The sequence below is a fragment of the Accipiter gentilis genome, chromosome 11, assembly GCF_929443795.1.
Source record: "Accipiter gentilis chromosome 11, bAccGen1.1, whole genome shotgun sequence".
Lineage (NCBI taxonomy): Eukaryota > Metazoa > Chordata > Aves > Accipitriformes > Accipitridae > Astur > Astur gentilis.
Window position 1 is genome coordinate 3588762 of NC_064890.1, and position 22295 is coordinate 3611056.

At 46.5% G+C, this 22295-nt stretch overlaps 1 protein-coding gene across 1 annotated transcript in view; it reads left to right on the forward strand.

Moving 5' to 3' along the window:
- Window positions 1–22295, forward strand: part of PLXNA4 (plexin A4) — a 452832-nt gene that overhangs the window by 386666 nt on the left and 43871 nt on the right. The window contains exons 17-23 of the mRNA XM_049814131.1: window positions 4361–4454; window positions 6796–7035; window positions 7849–7995; window positions 13304–13538; window positions 13927–14069; window positions 17025–17293; window positions 20677–20743. Of these exons, the coding sequence (XP_049670088.1) occupies window positions 4361–4454; window positions 6796–7035; window positions 7849–7995; window positions 13304–13538; window positions 13927–14069; window positions 17025–17293; window positions 20677–20743 (1195 nt within the window). The remainder of the gene's footprint in view (window positions 1–4360; window positions 4455–6795; window positions 7036–7848; window positions 7996–13303; window positions 13539–13926; window positions 14070–17024; window positions 17294–20676; window positions 20744–22295) is intronic.

Sequence of the window (22295 nt, forward strand, 5' to 3'; positions counted from 1 at the left end):
CTGAAGCTTTAGTGTCTGGATTTTCCATTTGGGGGTTTTATTTTCAGTCAGAGTTCAGGTTATCAGTGAAATGAGAAATCGCTTTACTCCCTTCCTTATTAAAGTGAGTTCAATGCTGGTTAAAAGGTGCAAGACTGACAGCCTAGGACAGTGAATTCCCCTGTTATCCCCAGGAAAGTTGCAGCACGGGGACCTTCCTCCGCCTGGCCACAGGTCTGGCTGGGAGGCAAGAGGAGAAGTTCTCCAGAGCCCGTTTGCTCCTTGGTTTCTCTGCTGAAGCTGCCAGCAAGACATGAAGAAACAGCCAAGGAGATGCTTCGGGTGTATCGGCAAAGCTTTGCCCACGCTGGGGTTGCAGAGACTCTGCATGCCATTGCTTGCTGCCTTGGATCTCCCATCCCACCTCCCAGCATAAAGGGAATTAGGAAGAGGTGCTTGTTTAGTGGGTGCCAGCTTATTTGCAGGGGGTGTAGCTGCTAGGATGGACAACTGGGACTCTACCTGTCTCATCATTCAGGTACCACCTCTACCCTTTGCTCTTTTCAGCGTCTCTGAAATCAGAAAGCATCCACTTGAGCATTAACAGGTGCCTAATTTTAACCAGACCTACCCGCTTTCATCCTCTTTCTTGTGCACTTTTGAACCACTCCAAAGGTGCATAACCTTGGAGGAGGGTGCAGAGAGAGAAGATGCAATATCCAGGATTATCACTGTGGTTCAGGGTGTCCGGGACAGTTTTAAACGCTGTAATTGTTAGTTGTGGAGCTCCGTCCAGCAGGTCATAACGGAGACAAGCATTGGCGTAAAGCCTCCCCACACAGAGCTGGATGAAAGCGCAGCCAACTCCGGTCCTGAGAATCAAGCAAGAAATAAGTTAGTCTAGACACGTGGATCTGGAGATAAAGTGAGGAGGCTGTTTCTCAGTATATTTGTTATGCGGTATGATTCATTACAGCAAATCCACTGTGCTTCTCTGATTCATCACTCCTGGCTGTGGGGCTAAGCTGTTTTGAGGGATAGATGATTGCTACTAAACCAGCTTTGCAAAATTAGTGAATGAATGTACTGAGCCTGGCTTAAAACCTTCTCAAGTGCCATTTTCCAAGACAATAAAGAAAAGATTACTGCTAATTTATTCCCATAGCCAAAAAAAAAAAAAAAAAAAAGTCATACTGGGCTGGCAGGTAACTAGAATTTTATGAGGCTCCATTAATACTTTTGATCTGGGTTTGATTTGAGTTACGTCCAGCAATTATCTGAGTCTGCAGACAGAAAATTATACTCAGAGCTTTTGGGACAATAAAGAATTAAATTAAGAAAGCTAGTAGACTTGGCACCTCTGTTATTTTGCTGGGCAGCAGCATGTCTCCGGGCTCTGATCCGACCTGGTCGAGAAGTGGCCATGACTGGGCATTCACCTGCAGATGCAAAAGGCAATGGCTGGTGGTTTTCATGCAAAGGCAAGCAACAATTTTATTTGCTTGATTTGCAAGCCAGAGAGGCTTTGGGGGTGATTTCACGTCTTCAGTAAATACGACTTCTTTGGCTTTATTTTTCAGAGAAAAGGCCCCTCTCCTATCTGGTGCTGTGGCTGTGCTTAATAACTGCGGTCTGAGCCTGCAAGCTCAGTTTCCAAACCAAATACAGACTTTTTAACACATGGATTTAAAACTGTGTGCACAGACTTGCTTGATTAAATGAAAGTATTTATGTATATATACACAGACTCATATATCTGTACATATGCGCACACATTTGATATGTCTGGAACACGTAAAACTTTCAGCTGAGTAAAGATACAAAATGCCTTCTAGTTTGAATCGGCAGAGATTCATAATAATAATAATAAATGATAATAAAATTTATAAAGGCTCACAGCCAAAAATCCAGAAGAACCAGGACAGTGGAGAAAGAACAACTTGGTTTATATCCTTCTTTTCTGGTTTCTAGTGAGCCAGCTCTCCCTAGGTGATATCAGCAATACTTCATGTGAAGCTGAATTTTGAGGCGAGGGTATTTTTTCTATAAGGCAGGGAGGGGGAGGTCTCTTGTAAGTGGATGTATGACTTCAGAAGAGATCCCCTGTGCGTTCAAGAGAACTCAACCATCCAAGCAGATTTTATGGAAATGGCAAAATGTAGTTTTGCCCCATAAAATTTCCCATTAGAAATTTCCCATCTCAGCTGATGGTTTCAGAGAGCAAGATCTTGAGGTACTCTGCAAAACTCAAGGTCAAATGTTGTCCTAACCGTGGATCAGTCTGTACAGGCATCGCTTGAATGAAAGACCATAAGGAACCTGTCAGACAAGTGTCACAGGAGCACCTGCCCAAAGATATTGTTGTGGCAGTGCTCTTTGGCAGAACTCATGGCTCATTACTTCAAATTTACAGGCTTCTTGGTTACATAGGCTATGTTTAAACTAGTAAGTACTTAATCCCGGTCTATTCTTTGGTCCTGAAGCCAGCGAGCATGCACAGCCCTCATCCATACCACCAATGATCTTTCCTCCTTCAAAGAAAGTTTAGCTTCATCTATCCTGCTTGTTGGGAGTGCTCCCTGGCCCTTGCTATCCCTTGAACCATGGCCAGGCATTGCCCGGGGTACTACTAACAGCTTATCAGCGTCCACGGCCCCCAGCCGGTGGTTGAGCTGGTGTCCTGACTGTTTGGTTTATCAGTGTGGGTGTAACTGGAGGGGCTGAAGCATGGTCCCAGCTGGCACGGCCAACTCACTGAAACCCCACAGCTACACTGCTGAGCAGAGATGTATATTTGCCTTCATTCCTACCTGCCCCATCTGATTAATAATGGAAGATAAATGAGGAACATGGAAAACAAAGGTCAGAACTGGAGATCTGTTGGCCAACACAGGCTTCTTCCTTACACTGTGTTTATCCTCTGGTGTTTTCTCATTTATAAGGCACTTCTTTCACCTTTCATGTACGTGTAGGTTTACCTGGAGGCAGGAAAGGGATTTTGAACTTTCTTTTCCTAATCCCACCGATTTCCACATGGCCTCCCATTCTCAGCCAGAGCACTCCAGGAAATAAATTGTAGCCTGGACAGTTCCCAAGGCGAGTTATGGAGGCAGGTGCCGAACCCGATGAGAGCACTCCTCACGCCGGGAAACCCTCAGAGATGTGACCGTCTGTTGATGACATTTCCTCATCCTGCCCTGGCTGCGTGAGCCCTGACAGCTGAGGGGTTTTTCTTTCTCAGATAACTCTTCCCCTTTCAGCCCTTGCATCCCATTGCCTCCGCCACGGTTCTGCAAAGGGAGAGCTCACCCCGGTAGAGCAACGCTGTTTTGATTTGGGATGGCCAAAGCTGTCTATGGTGAATCCTTCCCCTCAACACAACATTCAAAGCCATGCATCAGCTCCTCCTGAAGCCTGGGAATGCTCCTTTGCAGTTTCCTTCCTCCCTCCCCTCCGCTCCCCAAAGTCCCACAAACAGTGCTGCTGGCTGCAGCTGCAGGAGGCAAGGGAAAGGAAAGAAGGGTGTTTTGGAAAGCTGTTTCCTTCTGGTGACACTTACTGCAGGGAGTGAGAAGGCTTCTGTCTACATCTCCCCATCTTAAGCTGGGCTGAGGAATGTTATAAAAGCAAGAAAATCTACCAAATGCAGCGCCATGGCTCGTATGAATCGTCTTTCTCAGGAAACCAGTCCTTGCCTGAGCAAAGGGGCACTGCGACTGGAAATCTCTATTCTGTCATATGTTGGATCTCGCACACGTGGCAGAGCTTGTCTGCCTGGATCACCAAATAGAAACCGAGCAAATGGCTTGTGCACACCAAGGCTGAAGACTTTGTCTCTGTTTCTACTAGATGCTGCAGGCTCCTGGCAGCACTGAAGTGGGTTCACTAAGGTGATATCTTATTCAGGCTGATGTTTTTATAGCAGGTTTAATATGCAAGATAGGACTACAGCCCTTGACCAAGGTAGCACTGAATCCTCAAGAGCTGATTGCACAGGACAGTATCTATGAGGATTTTTGGGGGCTCCCTTCCTTTAAGTGATATAAGAGATATAGTCTATGGACCATTCTGAAGAGCCCCTGTTAAATTTCCCACTTTTCTTATTACTGAAGCTTGTGATCGCTGCATCTTAACAATGAAAAACACCCAGAATGCTGCTTGATGTGACAGTTTTAGCAAGGATGTGGGTTTACTTCTTTCTCACCTTATGAATGAAGGAAAATGTATTTGTTTTGCTTTGTTTTCCCTTCCTATGGGACTGTGAGATGTGGTCAGACACTTTGCAATCAACATTTAGGAATACAGATCACCCACTGCTGGTGCAGTCAGTCCTGATATCTATAGCTGGGTTCATGTACTTCTTTCATTTCTTCTTCTCTAGTGGCAACACACCCATTGCAGTGTGGGGAACTCACCTAGACCTGATCCAAAACCCTCAGATCCGGGCAAAGCACGGTGGAAAGGAACACGTCAACGTGAGTATGGCTGCTGAGCTGGGGATCACAGGAGGGTACATGTCCGAGGTCGTGATAGGGTCTGGCTACCAGCTCTGGAGGTTGAAATCTCCTATTGCATCCAGAAAAGAGGGGATGACTTGCTTTCAGAAAGATCACCCCATCCTCTCTCCGTGAAGGAGCACTGGACCAAAGAGGGACCAGAGAGAGGCATCACAAAAGGTTGTTTCTTCTGTTGGCTCAGGGATATCTGTCCTCTCTCTTGGCCCATGTACGACCTACATTATTTATCAGCCATGCCCATGCATAAGTAGACCCAAATTCAGGTTATTAGCTGAGCGTGCTGGTATCAGAAGGGACTGTGGATAATACTCTTTGGTACTACTGTGTGCACTCCCTGGACTATTTGGGATCCTGCAAGAGTGTATCCAGGTTTAACCAGCCAGATTTACAGCCTAATTCAACTCTCGGTGACCACTGAGGGGTCAGACGCAGCTCTGTAGAGACCAGCAGAGCTTTACCACGGTCTGGGAGGACAGTTCACTTGGAAAGAGCCAATTGCCAGTAGCTGCTGAGGACGATGGGGCCATGCAACAGCGTCTGAAAAGGTGTTGTCTGTGTATGGGCACTTCTTGGGACAACACGTGAAAAAGCATCCCAGAAGAAGCAGCTCCAAAAGGAAAAAATACAGAGGGACTAATTGGTGTGGGGGCAGAAAGTCCAGATCCTCTGCATTTCTCAGGTTTTAAGATTAATCCATGGGCTTTCCACTCAAAACACTTTGTGGACATTAAAATAATCTACTGCCACATGAGCAGTGGTGAAACTGTGGTATATCCGAAAACAAAATGCAGGAATATGGGGTAGATTAATTTGCATCTGCAATTTTCAGACTGAGACACCTAAATTTTGGTCTTATCCCAGCTCTGCCATGAACTGATAGCTCCCTTCATAAAGCCAAATCCAAAGCAATTTTGTCACCTCTCACAGCTCACCAGATTCAGGAAATAGCTGTTGAGATTAGTTTCTTAGTCTGATGTGGATCTTGACTGGCAATCTTCCAGTCCTTCATGAGCTCTGGGAAAGCCCTGGTCTGACTGATTATGCATATTCATAGGTATGGTTTGGTGGTATGTTGTATTTCTTAGTACAGCACAGCCAAACACTCACCTAGCTTTCCTGCAGAATTAGAAGCCTGTGTAACTTCATCTTATTCTTCCAGCAGACTCCAGCTCTTGTCTGACACAGTGGTCTCAAACAATCATGCCGTTGTACAGATGATGACTCCTATTCATCATCTCAAACATGCTCACGTAGAACTGCCCATCAGTTTTGTGCTGGGAAGTACTCTGGTGCCTTTTCTTCCTTGTAAGAGCTGTTACAGCAAAAAACATCTGACTTTACAATATAAAACTGGCTGGTCCAGGTCACTTACCTCTCTATTGATTTGAGCCAAAGCAATATTAAGACTTGAGCTACGCTAGCTGTGATAATGAGTTTGCTGTCAATGCTGGAAATATCGGACTAGTTTGGAGAAGATTCTCATACCAAGCACAGCTGGGATCCCACAGAGCTGGTGCCGTTTCCCCACAGAGCCTGTTGGTTCCTGGTGAGACCAGGATGCATTGTGCTAGCAACCACAACACAGAAGGATGAAGGCTCAAATCCTGAAGGACACCCAGATATCTAATTCTTAGTTGTTTAAAACGGGAGTCAGGATAAAATGCCTTTCACAATCTATTACCCATTTCTCAAATACACAAAAGAAGCAGGGTTTTGACAGGGCTGGAAGTCAACTTCAGGGTTTCCTGAGTCCTACCCAGCTGTCTTCACCACACCAGCTTGCTGGGCTTCATTCCAGGTAACCTGATGGTCAAACAGGAATCCTGGGCACAGCTAAGCATGCACCGGACATACATTTTTGGAGTGATTTCCCAGAATGTGAGAGCTTATTGCAGGGTGGTAGTGAGGCTTTGACTAGTCTCTGCTGTACAAAAAAAGAGGAAGAAATTTCTTTTTCCAGAAGGAAATAGGTTAGGGGAAGATGCCGATTCTGGCAACCCCAGAGGCCGAGCCACCTTGGGGAAGAAGCACAGGATGCCCAATTGCAGTGCAAACTGCTCCACACACCTGCCCCAGAAAAGCTTTCCTAATCCCTTCCCAGCCTTGATTGTGTGATGGGGATGGGGTGTGTTTTGAAGCAGTGGAGCACCAGCCTGTCTCACGATGACCAAGAAAGTCTGCTCCTCCCTGTCCTCTGGCAGTAGGTAGGCTAGCATTTCACTGGGAGGTATCATCTGCCCACCCAGAGGGCTGGGGGCATTTTCCATAAACTCTCCTTGCGTTGGGTTTCTTTTTCCAGAACTGCGAGGTGCAGAACAGCACAGAGATGACCTGCCAGGCTCCAGCACTGGCTGTTGACCCCAATCACCAGTCTGAGCTCGCCGAGCGTCCAGAGGAGTTCGGCTTCATTCTTGACAACGTGCAGTCTCTGCTGATTCTCAACAAAACCAACTTCACGTACTACCCAAACCCAATCTTTGAGGTTTTCAATCCCTCGGGGATCCTAGAGCTGAAGCCAGGAAGTCCCATCATACTGAAGGTGAGATGGGGACCAAGGACTGGATGAGGAAGGACAAACACTTGCCACCCATTGCCTCTTTGTGTCTGCCAGCACCCCACAAATCACAGTGGCATCCCAATTGCATCCCAGATATTTCCTTCACTCGTTGCACCTACCATATCTTATCATATCAGAGTCACCAACTGCAAGCACAAATCACTGCTCAGCATCTGCCAATACCCATAACTACAAAATGTAAACTCCTGCTGCAGCTACCTATGTGCAGCCTAAATTTGTACCCACTGCTGTTCACCTGTAAGAACGTTTTCTACCACTGCAACAGGGCTGGCAATTAAATACCCAACTGTATTTCTTGGGTTTTCAAGAGCTTCCTCTCACCCCTGGTTAAATCCGACAGCAGTCCTTTGTCATTTCTGTAATCTGGACGGCAATACAGAGAAGGAATTTTGTGATTGAGCATTTCCATATCAGCACTTTTAAGTGGTGAACATGCAAAGAAATGATTGTGCCTGCAGAATACCTTTTCGCATGTTTGGCCTGAATAAGTTTTGTGAGGATCTGCTTGTACAAGACTTATATGCAACATTTCTCATTTAGTTCCAGAAAGAGAGGAACAGAACAGACTGGTTTGACTGATGACAGTCTGTAGCCATCCACGCTGTCCTCTGCATGACTTTCTAAATTGGCTTTTCTCTGTGTTAGCTAATAGTGAACCACAAATGTCAAGTGCAATGTTAAATCTTGTGTCACAGGAGCAAGCTAGAGATGGAAGGCACACTCTTTCCTAACATGGGTTTTTTTTGGGGGGTGGTGATATTCCTTTCTATCTAGGGCAAGAACCTGATCCCACCAGTGGCAGGAGGGAATGCCAAGCTGAACTATACGGTTTTGGTTGGTGAGAAGCCCTGTGCAGTGACCGTATCAGATGCGCAGCTACTGTGTGAGTCCCCAAACCTCATCGGACGGCACAAGGTGATGGTAAGTGGTGCTTAATCCTCAGCCTTCCCTCTCTGGGTGGGTTGAGAGAGCATGCCAATGCTGAAGAGCTGGCAGAGATCACCCAGGGGTGCATCCCTATTTGCCTTCTGTAGATCCCATAAACATCAGGGCCCCTTCTTGTTATAATATCCCAATCAAGAGTAATTTGGAGAAGTAGAAGAGCAGAAGAGTAACCTGGAGACCTTTATGGGCAGTGAGAAACCTTTCATAATCAAGACCCTTTAGAAAAGTTTGCCTCTCTTCTGTTTTTGTATGATCTGTATGAACCCTAGATGCTCATGTAAGTTCATATATGTAACGTGTTTCCTATGTGCAATACTTTGTTAAATTTAGCACAGTCCCCAGCAATTACTAACATGCTGGTGGCTAGAATTTGCCTTTATGTAAGACAAAAAAAAAAAAACAACCATGATATGGACAGTACTGTGACTGGACTTTGAGGTTTTGACATCTATACAACTTAGTATGCTCCTGCATATCCTTCCTGGAACCTGTGAAAAATGGGCCTAGTGATTACATCAGAGGGAGCTTCTCCTCCTCTCACCATTGATTTATTCACTCCTTCTTTACTTTCCTCTCAGTAATTTGCATTCCTCAGTGCTGTTGCTTGATAAACAGCACATCAGCAAACTCATCTGAGTTGTACCGAGCTGTGGGTGGAAACACAACTAAAGCTAACCACTGACATCAGACATACAGATGATCAATGTTTCTCATTCCCTGTGATCAACTTTCTTTCACCTCTCTGTTGCCCTCCCAAAGCTGTTTCTGTCACATATTTATTTATTTCAATGCAGTGAGACTCATAGAGGTTGATGGAGACACGCTGCATGGCTCTTTGAAAAGAGAGTTTTCTGGGTACTTTTAGAAAATAGAGTTTATGGTGACCATTTTGGGTCTCATTTGTGACTGCTGCAGGGAGACCTCATACTGGCTACTTAACTTCTCTGTGCCAAAGTTTGTCGTCTGGAAAATAGAGGTAATAATCCTTTTCAGCCATGCAAATATACCGTGGCTCTTGATTCGTTGTAAAGCACATTAAGACACTCCAAGAGGAGCAATAATGAAGGGAGAGATTTTCTCTATGTGAATACCAAAGCTTTTGAACAAGGCAATATATGTTCCCTGTCATTTTCATGAATATAATTAAACATATGGTTAGTCAGAGATGGACAAAGCCAATCCTAGAGAGAGAGCACTCAAAGTCAGGTGAGCAATAATCAACCCCTGGGGATCAGGGAGGATGAACATCTGGTCAGGTCTTACTAATTGGGAAGACTCCCCTGCTCCTGCAGCTTGGGACAGCTTAAGTGAAGCCATAGAGAAAAAAATAATCCCTTTTTGAGGACGCTGATCAAACAAGAGATGCTGCTGGAAACATGGGAAGATGATCGCATTGAAGCCTGTTAATGAGCATCAGTATTAGGGGCAAGTTACAGATATCTCGTTCAACTGCCAACACTGAGGCAATGCTTTGACAGAGTCTGGGCTGGGAACCAAATACAGAAGGTCACCTGTGATGGTGGCCAGTGCTCAAGGATGGACTTTGCATCTGGAACTTAACAGGGGGACAGCTGGGCTGGGAAATGCCTCCTCCAGCATGGCACAACATCTCTGTTGCTCGGGTTGGTACAAAATGTATCCCCATGTTTCACATGAATGTCACTTTGATGGTCAGGATAATTGACAGGTAGCTGTCCCAGGTTCTCTTCCTGTTTCTGCCAACAATTTATTGTGTGACCTTGAGTAAATTGCTGAACAAACCCTTTCTTGCGAAGTGAAGTGGCCTAGATCTGAGAAGGGACCATGGGAGTAAATCAACCACTGCAACACTGAGATTATTTCTAAGGGAAGGAACAGTGACAATGACACACATTGGTGTCAACATGTTTTTGATCTAGTTCAGCTATCTTTTGTACGATGACAGAGTTAAATATTTGAAAAAATAGAGAAGAACTAAAAGGCATGAGCAATGGTTAAAAAACATTGACTAAAACTCAGAGGTAAGCTCTTTTCCAAGGAAAAGAAAGAGACATGAGGAAGATCCACAAGTAACTATATTGGAGAAGGTCTGCAGTAAAGAAGTGGAGTATATCTGAAGGGTTGCTGGTATCTAATGTAGGCACTTACATATGGAAAATCACACTAGACTTTTTGTACAGTGAGTGGAGAGATGGTCAAATATAGCAATTGAAATTCAGGGTACAATTCATCTCATCCTGAGGTAGACACTTATATTTGGCCAGGGCAAACTTGCATTAGGGAAGACACTACCACAGTCAAGTTTTGCGAAACAGGAACTCCCGGACTGCTACAGGTGGTCTCTAAGTCTTTTATGGGGAAAACTGGGATCTGCCATAGTACCATTTAGAACAAATTCATGATTAATAGGCTTAACAGGTGGCCAAACTGTTGTTTGGTAATATGGAGGGCTCATGTTCAGACTTCTGGAGGGTATAAATAGCTTCCTTCAGAAACACTCAGTGGCCCAAGAAGTAAAGTAAGGCTATATCTACATATTTGCTTGTTTTTCTTTTAAATGCTCACAATAATACTCCAGCCTTGCAGGCTTTCTTCTTCAAGAGACAGATTCCCACAGATCAGGGCAGTTTGATTCATGGACTGTGAGACCTTCCCTGTGGTGAAACCACCTTTAGAGAGGAACACACTGGGGCTAACTTTGTTAGACTCCTACCTTTAGGAGTCTAGATCCCCTTATATTTAATGGAGAGAAATGGGAATTTCCACTGAATAAAACGTCTCATCCTAATATCAAAGCAGGTATCAAAAGCAGCTCACATGAATCACATTCTAAAAGTGTTTCTTCTCTGTATTGACTGTGAAAGCATGCTGTAATGTCTAACTCAGGTGTGCACATCGAATGTTTGGTGAGGGGAATCCCACCCATGGAGTCGGGCTGTTCTGCGAGCTTTGAGGACGGACCTGCACTGGGGATTGGGATGGGGTTCTTTGATTCGAGTCTGATACTCCTTGAATGGACTCATCTGACTGCAGGGCTTGGAGGAAAAGGGCCACTGTTGGAAACCGAAATGAAATATAATGCATGTATTTATTGATCTGCTGTAACAGGAAGGAAATTGTGAGAACTGGTGAGCAAATTTTGCTGGGAGGATTTGGGGCAGTAGTCTGGGGCAAAAGGCAACAACTTTTAGTGCATAGATTAGCATGTGAATTTGGTAGTTTGTTTTCTCAGTTGAACATGCCCCGTACCAATACCAAACCTCTGACCCATGCAGATTTTATAAGTGACTTGGGCCTTGTATCCTGAAATAGATGGGAAAACTAGTTACTGCTGCATCCTCAACTTACGTGGGGGCTACGTTGTTCCTTGGCCACTGAAGATGCTCTACAAGTCATCAATGTCATGCTACAGGAATGGTCATCTTGAAAGTGTATTACCTGGACAGATGAGCATAGGTTTGGTTTTGTTTCTCATTGTGGACATTGTTATCTCTCTAGAGCCCATCCTAAAATAGCATGAGAGGACTTTGTGGATGGAATTTAGATCTTTCCAAGCATTCACTTTTGTCCTGTCCAAGACGTAAAGGTTACAGCTAGGTGGCTTTGGCAGGCACCCACTGAGGAACAGCCTACAGCTGGTGTTAGAGCAAAACAGACATCTTCTCAGAGGTTGTAGCTAGGCCAGAATAATTTCTAGGAGATGACGGTGTCAGAGAGATCATGTCCCCAGCAAGAGCTGTGGTGGTGAGGAGTGAGAGCAGCTGGAAAACTTCCCATTAATTCATGATTCTGCTTCGCAGCCTCTTCTGCTGGCTCCAACCCTTCCTCCTGGGGCTGGTTTCTTCCTCCTGCAACCTAGAGAGGAAACCTGAGTAGGTGCCTGAGCTGAGGCATGGGAGGCCTGGGATTAATGAGTATGCAGGCAAGCTGGAGACAGACTGATTAACTGAGAGCCAGTGGGATGAAGCAGAAGGCTAGCCACCAGGCTGGGATGTGGGGGATGTTTTTACTAGATGCTGTGGGAGCTGGAAAGGTGAGGGAGAGCTCCTCATATAGGAGGAAGAAAAAGGTTCAATTACATGCTGTAATGGTCCCAGTTCAGTGGGAGGGGGAGCACGTAGCCCTGGGATCTTGACTGCATTTCTACCTGGCAGCAAGATTTTGCACTTTGTGCCAGGCCTGCTGTTCCTCTCCATGACAAAGCTCAGCTGGAGTGAAGTGATGGGGCTCATCACCACGTCAGGATCCTTCAAGCTCTGTGCATGGCATCTTCCTCGCTCTATGTTGATCTATAACCAGTGTTTCCCTACCACAGCACAGTCCTAGAAGCCTTCTTTTTATACCTCAGGCTAGTCAGCAGTGTTTTTCCCCCTGCCACTCAAACTTCTCCTACTCTACAAATAGCCTTGAACAACCTTGGAGTAGCCTTAAGCAAGGAGTACCCCGTGGGATTACTGTTGGGAGAGGTGTTCGTATTGTAAAAATGGGCTCCCAACAAACAGACTTGCTTCAGCAGAGCGTTTTGTTGGGCTTGCAGCAGTACTGATGCAGGGTTTCTTTCTGGCTGTTAAAAGCAAAGTCCTCATACAGCAGCTTGTTCCAGAGGCTGGCAGCAGCCCTGGGAACCTCTGGGAATGCAGAGAGCAGAAAGCTGCGTTCAGCTCCCTGTCCCACTGGTGAGCATCCGCAGTCACCCTGCCCGCGAGAGGGGCTGTAAAGAACATGGGCCAGGCTCTGTAGGTTTTGTGTTTGTTTTGTCTTTTCCTATCCCAGTGGCTTCCAGATACAGTTTTCTCCAGTTGAAGAGTCAAAAGCAAATTGTGACTCTGATTTCTGCATTCCCACTGTACTGACTGCTGCTGTGCTAGCTGCCTGGGTCAGACGTCCCCTGTCCTATTGTAAGGTTAGGACCCATCAGACCATAACCATGAGCTGTGCGTCCTGTGTGCATTTTGGGTCTAGGTGTCATCAGGGCAGTCCAGCACAACATACCTGCTCAGGACAGGGAATGGAAAACCCAGAATGAAGCCCAAACTGATATGTAGTCAGGGCGTTGGGACTGGTGAGATTTGTCTCACCGCAAGTCCTTTCTTGGTTGGGTTCATGGTCACTCTATCAACAAAGGTGCTTCTATATGACATTTCAGGTGTTTTCAAGCTGTTCTCTCTCCAAGTACTTCATGATCCGTTTAGCTTGGGAGACAAGGGAACTCATTATTCAGCCTTAGTCAGGGAGATGAGGAAGTTCCTCTGTGCTCCTGCTTGTTCAGCAGTTTCAGTGCAACTCTTTCCTGCCTTCCTTCTAGGCTCGTGTAGGAGGGATGGAGTTCTCCCCAGGGATGGTCTACATCTCTCCAGACAGCCCTCTCAGCTTGCCAGCTATTGTCAGCATTGCGGTGGCCGGCGGCCTGCTCATCATCTTCATCGTGGCTGTGTTGATTGCGTACAAGCGCAAATCCAGAGAAAGTGACCTCACCCTCAAGCGTCTGCAGATGCAGATGGACAACTTGGAGTCCAGGGTGGCACTGGAGTGCAAAGAAGGTAGGATGAGGAAGGAAGGCTGACACTGTGTCGCTGTTGGTAGAAGAGAGGCATCCAGCCACAAAGCTTTGAGCCAAAATATCACAAGCAAAAGGAATGTTGAACCCTTTGGGCATACTCAAGCCTAGGTCTAGTCTGACTTTGCCTATCTTCCCTGAGTCCAGCCTTCCTCCACCCTGTCCTAACTGCATTTGCTAACTCACAGTCCAGAGAGAGCCTGTGTTATAAGAAAGGTGAGACTGCTCTTGTCCACCACCTTCTTCCTCTCCACATGTTGCTTCTCCACTTGTGCCTTAGTCTCATACACATGGGTCTGAGGGCCTTTCCTATCATGCTACGGTTGATGTAGACTGTCATTGCTACATGAGTTGTTCCCTTTTTGTGGCAGCCTTTGCAGAGCTCCAGACAGATATTCACGAGCTGACAAGCGATTTGGATGGAGCCGGGATCCCTTTTCTCGATTACCGAACCTACACCATGAGGGTGCTTTTCCCTGGCATTGAAGATCATCCAGTCCTAAGGGATCTGGAGGTAAGAAACCAATATCTCCTGCTTCTGGATCCTCTTACGCCTCCCTGTTCTGTCCTGAATGCAAGAGATGTTGTGTCAGTGTTGGGGACGTGATGGCTTACAATGCTGTGTCCTACCAGGGACGAAACAGCACCTCATTAAAAATCCAGGTTGAAAAGGGAAGATGATTGCCTCTATCTTAGATGTTAAATTCTGTTTGATCACTCATCTATTTGTAAAAGTCTCATAGATCTGTGTGCATTAGGTCTACTCTATTAATCTTCTCCTTGGTCTTCATCCTGCTGGAGTTTGTTTTTTAGACTGGATTTATTAGTTACTGCTCTGCAGGCACCAGGAAAAGCAATTGCATGGCAGAGCAGCGTACTTGCCTGTGTCACTCCAGCTTTGCATGACACCCACACTACCTAGAGGCCTTTTTTTGTGGCAACACCTATAGAAATAACCTGCAGTCACTGAAGGAGGTTCACCTTTGCCGCTCTCTGTAGTTTGCAGCGAGGTCAGAAACCCACAGCATCAGTCTGCCCATACTCTGCCCACATCTGCCTCCTCCACCCCAACTCTCTTGACCACAGCGGTGGGACGACAGCCAGGCGTTGCCCAGCACTGTTGGGGTCTACACACAGCCTGTATTACCTCACTGGAGACAAGGAGTTTGAGGAGACCCCGGGTGAGGTCTGCCCATGCTGCAAAACTGCTTCAGGCTTTGGCAGATGGACAGGCTCTGCTCGAGGGACACCTGGGCCAGAGAAGCAGGGGTTACACCATGGCCAAGGCCAGGGAGGTCGTTGGCTGAGCTCTCTGCAAAGTCTTTGGCAAGCTCTGAGCTTCAGAGAGGCTCTGGCATGGGCTGGTGAGATTGCTGGAGGCCAAGACTGGGGTTAGTTGGCAGAAAGGAGGAGCAGGAGCTGGCGCAGGCAACACCATGCTTGGCTGGTTGTATAATCAGAGGTGTCTGCTCGTCTTTGCTCCTTTCCTTCAGGAGAGCCAAAATTCATCAAACTATATGGAGAGAACCATTAAAAAAACCTGGTCTGCCAGCAAGGAGGACTTGTGGGATTGGGTAGGAGGCTGAGTTACACATTGACTACTGTATATATTTGCCTTTGGGGTGCAGGTAGAGTGGCCTCGAGCTGCTTTCCTTCAGGAAGAGTAGCTCAGGGGCTTCAGCAAATAAGCTCAAGAGAGGAGGGGTGATGTATCTCTCTCTTGCATATGTATACACACACACAAACACTTTCATTATACCCATAGCCAATTTCAATCCCTATATTCATTAACCTCAGCCAGCTGACCACAGAATAGCATGTGACCCCTATAGCGGTTTTAGCATGGATGCTCCCATACGTAGATATATACAGAGAGACACAGAGCTGATGTTTCAATCTGCCACCTTTGATCTCGTCTTCCTTTCATTTCATTCATCTTTTTTTTTCTTTAATCCTCTGTACAGCTTCAACAGCTCTTTCAGTGTCAACTTCTTTGGCTACTAACATATCAGGAAAGGCACTTCCCATTCTGCTCCCTTCTCTGTAGCACCTAGGAGTTGTTATTTACTGCAAAAAGCCCCAGCATAGATCCTGCAGTGAGCAAGTCTTACTTTTTTCCAGTTCATTTGCTTATTAACTGCTTCCAGATGCAGTACAAAATACTTTTCTTGCTATTTTTTTTAATTCTCCATAATAACCCGGGGATAGACAATATTAAATGTTCAAGCAAGTGAGTTAAAAATAATTATTGGTAGGGTAGTTGGTTGGTTGGTTGGTTGTCTCAAGCTATTTACTAAGTAATTTATTTGCAGTATGCAAAAAGAGTTAAGAACTCTGATTTCCAGAATGAAAATTAATAACTCTTTAAGGGGCCTTTCATTACTTGGTCATCAAAGCATACCTACCTGGTTTGGATTAAAGTGCCAAATCTGGTGGGTTATTAATACACACATGCCTCAGTGACATGTGTTTCTCTGTGTTGAGACCCTCCAGCTTCCATGGAAGCTTTTTCAAGGGCTGGAACAGCTTCAGCAACACGGAAGAATGAGTTTGGAGTTCTCTATTTAGGCTCCATTCACATCTAGAGCCAGAAAGAGTGGAAAGGGTAAAGCCCACTGTAGAGTGCAGAGTCCAGGGTCTGGTGTTAAGGTCCCAAATTGTTCTATAATAAAAACAAGTTCAGCAGCCTCTCACAACTGAGAAATATATCATATCAGAGACTTATCAACCATTCTATCTCCAAATCATTTTGCCTCCCAAGCCCAAGGGTCCTACTGCAGTGGGACCTCCAAGACAGGTCCCAACTCAGGGTGTCCTCTCACACCTTTGTCTACCTAGCTCTTCAAACCAAGGCCCAGCTGCATGATCACCATCTCAGCCGCTGCATCTCTTCATGTCCTCAAAACGTGACCCCAGGCTCTCTTCCCCATTCACTTCCTTGCTGCCTCTCCTAGCTTCTTAATGCTGAACGCTAAATCTCTGTAAGCAGGTTTCTAGCAGGGATCAAAAAGGTTTTAGGTGAAGATAGAGTGAGACTTTGGTCTGACTACAATAAAAATATATCATGGTATGGTGCCACATCTAGGCCCTAGCAATCTCTTTCTGGTGTACTGTTCAGAGAGGGAAATGCAGGATTGGAAAGTCGTCTGGCTGTGGCTAGGAGGTGGCAAATCATTAGATGATGTATGGACTCTCTTCCTTTTTACAGGACTATACTGTGATGCAGAAGGAACGACTCACCTGCCTGCTAGATGCAAGATTTTTAATTTTTTTTTAATTGCCTCTGCTGTTTGAAGCAGCTTTTCCTTTTTCCCTGTCTCAGAACTGACTTCTGTTTGATGTCAAAGTGTAGAGTTGGAGGAGCTGGAGGGATGAGGGCCGAGAGGTGGCAAAGGGTGTGTGACCCATTTGGGGAGGTCTGACAGTGGGTAGTGAGGAAAAGGTATAAACTCCCTTTTTTCTTGTGCAGGTCCCTGGCTATAGGCAAGAACGTGTGGAGAAAGGCCTGAAGCTCTTTGCCCAGCTCATCAATAACAAGGTTTTCCTGCTGTCCTTCATCCGCACGCTGGAGTCCCAACGCAGCTTCTCCATGAGGGACCGTGGTAATGTGGCCTCGCTGATCATGACCGTGCTGCAGAGCAAGCTGGAGTACGCCACTGATGTCCTCAAACAGCTCTTGGCCGACCTCATAGACAAAAATCTGGAGAGCAAGAACCACCCCAAGCTGCTGCTCCGGAGGTAAGGATGCCTGGGGCTGCAGTGAGCTGGGCTGGGCAGCTTGTGCCCCACTGTCTAACATAAGCATGCTAGTCATATTTGGAGGAAATGGGCAAATTTGCTTGATTTTTGTTTGTGCAGCAGGGTGTGAAATCAGGACGGTAGACAGCCACAGCTCACATAACCCCATAGGGCTGGCATGAAGCTGTTTGCAGAGAGGGGTGAATAAGACAAGCAGGACTCAATGAAGACTGAATCGCTCTCCCTTTCTGGTTTTCTGCTCATTTAAGTCCTCCTGACACAGCTTGCCTTCTCTTAGAAAACTCATCCTCTTCCTCCCAGCATCCTCTCTGCATTTCCTTCCCTTTCAGCAAGTGTGTCTGTAGATCTTGCACCACCTCCTCCCTAGCCAAAGAGTAGTCAATGTTTAAAAGTTACAGAAAACCTCTGGATTTTAACGTGGATCTTCCAGAAAGCTTCATAAGGGCAGCAAGAACCCATGCTTCCTAAGCCTTATTTTGGAATCTTTCTGTGCTTAAGATGTTCATTTATGCTTATGTTTCCTTTTAACCTGAAAACTTCATTTGCATTGCCTAGGACCTATATCACATAGAACGGGCTGTTATATCCCTGGTGAGTAAGTCAGCTGCTGCTGTCTCCTGCCTGGGACGTGGACTGCCCTGTTTTGTTTCTTTTTCGTGAGTTAACTATGGCCACATGGAGAGTCTTCTTCGGCTGCATTGTGGGATCCCTGTCTCTCCCTGAGCCGTGGTGCTGGGAGCTTGTTGAAGCCAGTGGAAGAGCTGAGCAGGACAACAAAACTGGTTTCATAGAGGGCGCGAATTTGGATTCATGCTTCTTGGCCAGGTCTAAGGGCTAAACTCCACAGTTCTGTGGAAACCCTCAAATTAAAAATCTACTGCTCTGTAATTAATGTGCTTTCCCTGTCTGGGAAATGCTGCCTCTTCTGCCTTTAGGATCACATTCATCTCCTTTTCACAGTCTGAACCAACCCTTCTGATTCAAGGACCCTAAGTAAAATCAGGAGGAGTCTTCTGGAGATGAATGGCCTTTGCCACTTGTCAGAGCCAACTATGAGGAGCCCTCAGATGATTACGATGAACGGCTTGGGCAGGGAAGAGATCTGTGGTGCCTGCTGGGAGGCTTTTCATCTGGCACACAGCCCACCATGGAGAACCAGCAAAAAAGGGAGCAGAAGGCACTTCCCGGCATTCAGGGCAGCATTGCCAGTGGCAGAGACTGGACTTTGCTTTGGTGTCAGTTGACTCCCTGATGTAATTCAAGGCCTACAGCCTGGCTGGTGACCTCCCTCCGGCTGTCCCCAGGCTTCCACTCAGTGCTTCTCCTCTGATGCTGGATGGCACTGCCTCCTTCCAGCTGTCTCCTCCCTTCATTTTCTCCTTTTCTTCCACTTTCTCCATCTCTTTATCTTCCCTGGTTGTTCATTCCTGTTGTGGCAAGCATCCCATCTTCCCTCTTTCTCTTTCCTCCAGCTCTTTTTTAGCTTTAGTCATCTCTGCTGGGAATGAAATGAGGCCTTTGGAAAGAAAGCCAGCAAACAAAAAAGGCATCTCCACCGTTCCAAGCTCTGAAAAACCAAGGAGAAGTCGGAGGTGTGGTTTGTGCTCTGAGATGGAGGTCCTGGACTGAGCAGCACCAGAACGGAGTCTACTGATGAACACATGAATAGCTCAGTACCTTGGGATTCAGGTGTTGGTGTGACATCCCCAGACAATTATTTAGAGCAGCCGGATTCAACGTGACGCTTCCCCTCCCTCCCTGTGACTCTGTGGATGGAAGGGGATCTTCCAACACCCTTCTGCAGTGTTGGGTTTTGGGGATAATTGACAAGAGGAAGGAGCTGGCCGGAATGATTTTCCCACCTCATCTGTGTCCAATATTCATCCTGCAGGGCATCTACAGTCTCAGAGAGATCAAAGTTGTCCGGGCAGAGAGTGACAACACAGCAGGATTCCAGTCCTTTTTCTCATGAGATAAGTTCGCACCATGTGATGGGTCCCAGGTGTCACACTAGGGAGTGTCGGAAAGAGCACGCCTCTGGGTGATGTTCCCTGCAAGGAGCTCAGACCATGATAAGCATGGGGATTGCTGGAATTGAATATCATACCATGACCAACGGAGGACAGCAGCTAGGTGACTTTGACCAAGGGGAATACAAGGCAAACAGGCTGGTTTGGACAGAGGCAGTCTCTAGGCAGAGACACAAAAATGATCACTGTAGATGAAGGAAACACAGCATTAATCTGGTAGCAAACTGGGACCATACCACCTCTTTCTCTGGTTGCAGGCAAGAAAAGAGGAGCAACAGAAAACACCTCTATTATCATTCTTCCCCCCCCGCCATCCCCACCATCTAAGTGAGATTTGCCCACAAGAACAAAGAAATCCCTATGGAAACCAGGATAAAGATCAACTGCATTTAGCTACGGAAGGGACCAAGACTTGCTCTGTGTTGGTGTAACAGGGCATTGCTTTCAGGCAAGCTTGTTGACTGATATACAGCTCCAGTGATGCAAACCCTTCCCCTTGCAAGTCTCATGCTCCAGAGGAAGCAAGACCAGCTTTATGCTGAAGGACTAGGGAATCTAAAAGGCAAGCTGCTGTCCTAAGCAAGAACCCCTGTGTGGCTTTGGTGATAGCCAGGACAAGGAAGACCCATTTAATTCATCCAGGCAGGGCTTCTCGCTTTCTTCTTGAGCAACACCAGTGCACGTACACAGGTTTATCCTGTGCTCCTGGTGTCCACACCACATTTACAGCTCTGAGTCGGTTCTTCTGTAGGAAAAGTTCACCCTGAGGACTCAAGATAGGTTTTTGTTTGTTTGAGAACAGAGTGTTCAAGGGCAAAAGGATGAGCTCTGTGAATGTGCTACATTGACATATTGAGGAGTATAATTGCTCCCAAATGCCAGGGAGATAGTCAGTGCCAGATAACTATTCTCTGGTGATTCAGATCTGTCTGTCTTAAGTATTTATACAGCCTGCTTGTCATATGGCCTAACTCTGAGCTCCTCATATTTGATGGATTTATCGTCCCTGAACTCCTCTGAGAAGGTTCCCTCAAATGTTGTCATCTCCCTTTCATTGATGGCGAAACTGCAAAACAGACATTCAGAGACATCCCTAGTCACAGAGGAATCAACAGGACAGTAAGGATATGCCTGCCTGCAGGTTTCCTAAATCCAAAGCTGAAACAGAGAACCTAGGATGTGCTTAATCCTGATGGTGTCATGAGAGACTTTCCATGGGGCTCAGAGATCTGGGCAGTAAGATGGATAAAGCGAATCTTTTGACTGGCCCTTTAATATTAACAGCATGACTAACTCATTTCCAATTTGCTTTTTCTCCCTGGCTGATTTTAGGACAGAGTCTGTGGCTGAGAAAATGCTCACCAACTGGTTCACGTTCCTTCTGTACAAGTTCCTCAAGGTAAGAGGAGCAGCATGCCTGGATGAACAGCTGCTTTAATACATTTCTTCTTGGTGAGGTTTAGTTGGGGCAAAAACTTCCGAGATATAAAGGAAAAGGCTTTTTTCTCTGGAGGGAGCTCACTGCCTAATGAGAGAGGGGCTGTTTTCTGATCCAGGGAGAACAAAGAGGGACACTTTGTTAGAGAGGCAGCCTGTTGGTGTTACTCCTGTACAGAGGTGGGATCTGAGGGTCAGTACTGAAATGTGAAGGATTTCAGAGCCTGATGGAGACCTATATTGAAAATGCTCTCCTTTTACTAGCAGACTCAGATCTCCATCACGTGGTGACCCATATATTCAGTCCATAGTGGCTGGAGATCTCCTCCCACCCCAGTTCAGTGCCTCCATCATACCCTGTGCCTCCATCATACTTATCTGCTTTACGCACACTGCAAACGGATCCCTGCTTAGTTTAATTTAGGCCTGAGCCCGAGCTCTTCTTGCCGTTAGGCTGTCTCAAGCCTGCCCTGGGCACGGCCATGTACCCTCTGAGTACAGAGGGCTGGATTCAATACACCATGTAAATCCGATTGCTGCATCCAGAACCCAACACGGGCTGAGGCTGTTGCTGCTTTGTATCCCAGTGGGAAGTAGCATCGACTTTGCAGGACACTCATCAGCAAAAGAGTGAAAAGACTTGAGACACCCCCTGAGCTCTCTCGGTCCTCCTGGAGGGTCTCCTTGAGGTGGTGTGTAGTAAAAATAAGACGACTTTCAGCCTTTGAGACCTGCTGCTGTCTGCTGGGTGGTGGCAGCTTCCTCTTGGGGACCCACACTGAGCTTCAAGCATGCTAATTGCCGTGGCACCAGCATTTTTGGAAGGAGCTGGGCTCTGCACCTCTTTTCCACTCCCAATGCAGTTGCTAGATATCCTCACACCTTACAGCCCTGTTTGGACAGAAAAGCCACCTTCTGCTTGGCAATTCAAAGCTTTACAAATCAATCCCATTCCCCTGAGCCTTTCTCAGGCACAACCAGTCCAAGGATGAACACATGGGAAAGTTTTGTAGGTCTCTGGAAGGTAATTTCAGTGACTTCAGTATCAGATTCCTGCTTTCAGCTGAAAGGAAAGGATATAAGGAGGTGACTCTCTAAAGAGCTGCTTTTATAATAGGCTTTTTTCACCCCACTCAGCTGCTTGTCTTCTTGCCTTAGCCTGAACAGAGGCCTGATAAGGGCAAGAGACAGGCACACAGAAGCAATATGCTGCTGGCAGATAAGCTAATTAAGTGGGAGACAGGTGTAGGAACTGAGAAAGGGGCCACTTTGCTTCAGATTATTAACTTGTTTTTGCTGGGATTTACACTAGAGGAAAATGACCTCGCTCGTTGAGTTGGGGCACACTGCAAGAGGAGAGGGCAAGGTGGGGAGGAGGGGAGGAAGGATGGAGAGGTGAAGGGGAAGGGAGGCAATAGGAGGACCCGTGGGGAGGGGTGCGTGAGGGAGGGCAGCAAGGGAGGAAAGGCTAGGAGAAGTGTGGGAAGAGGAGTGCAGTGAGTGCGAGTGATGGG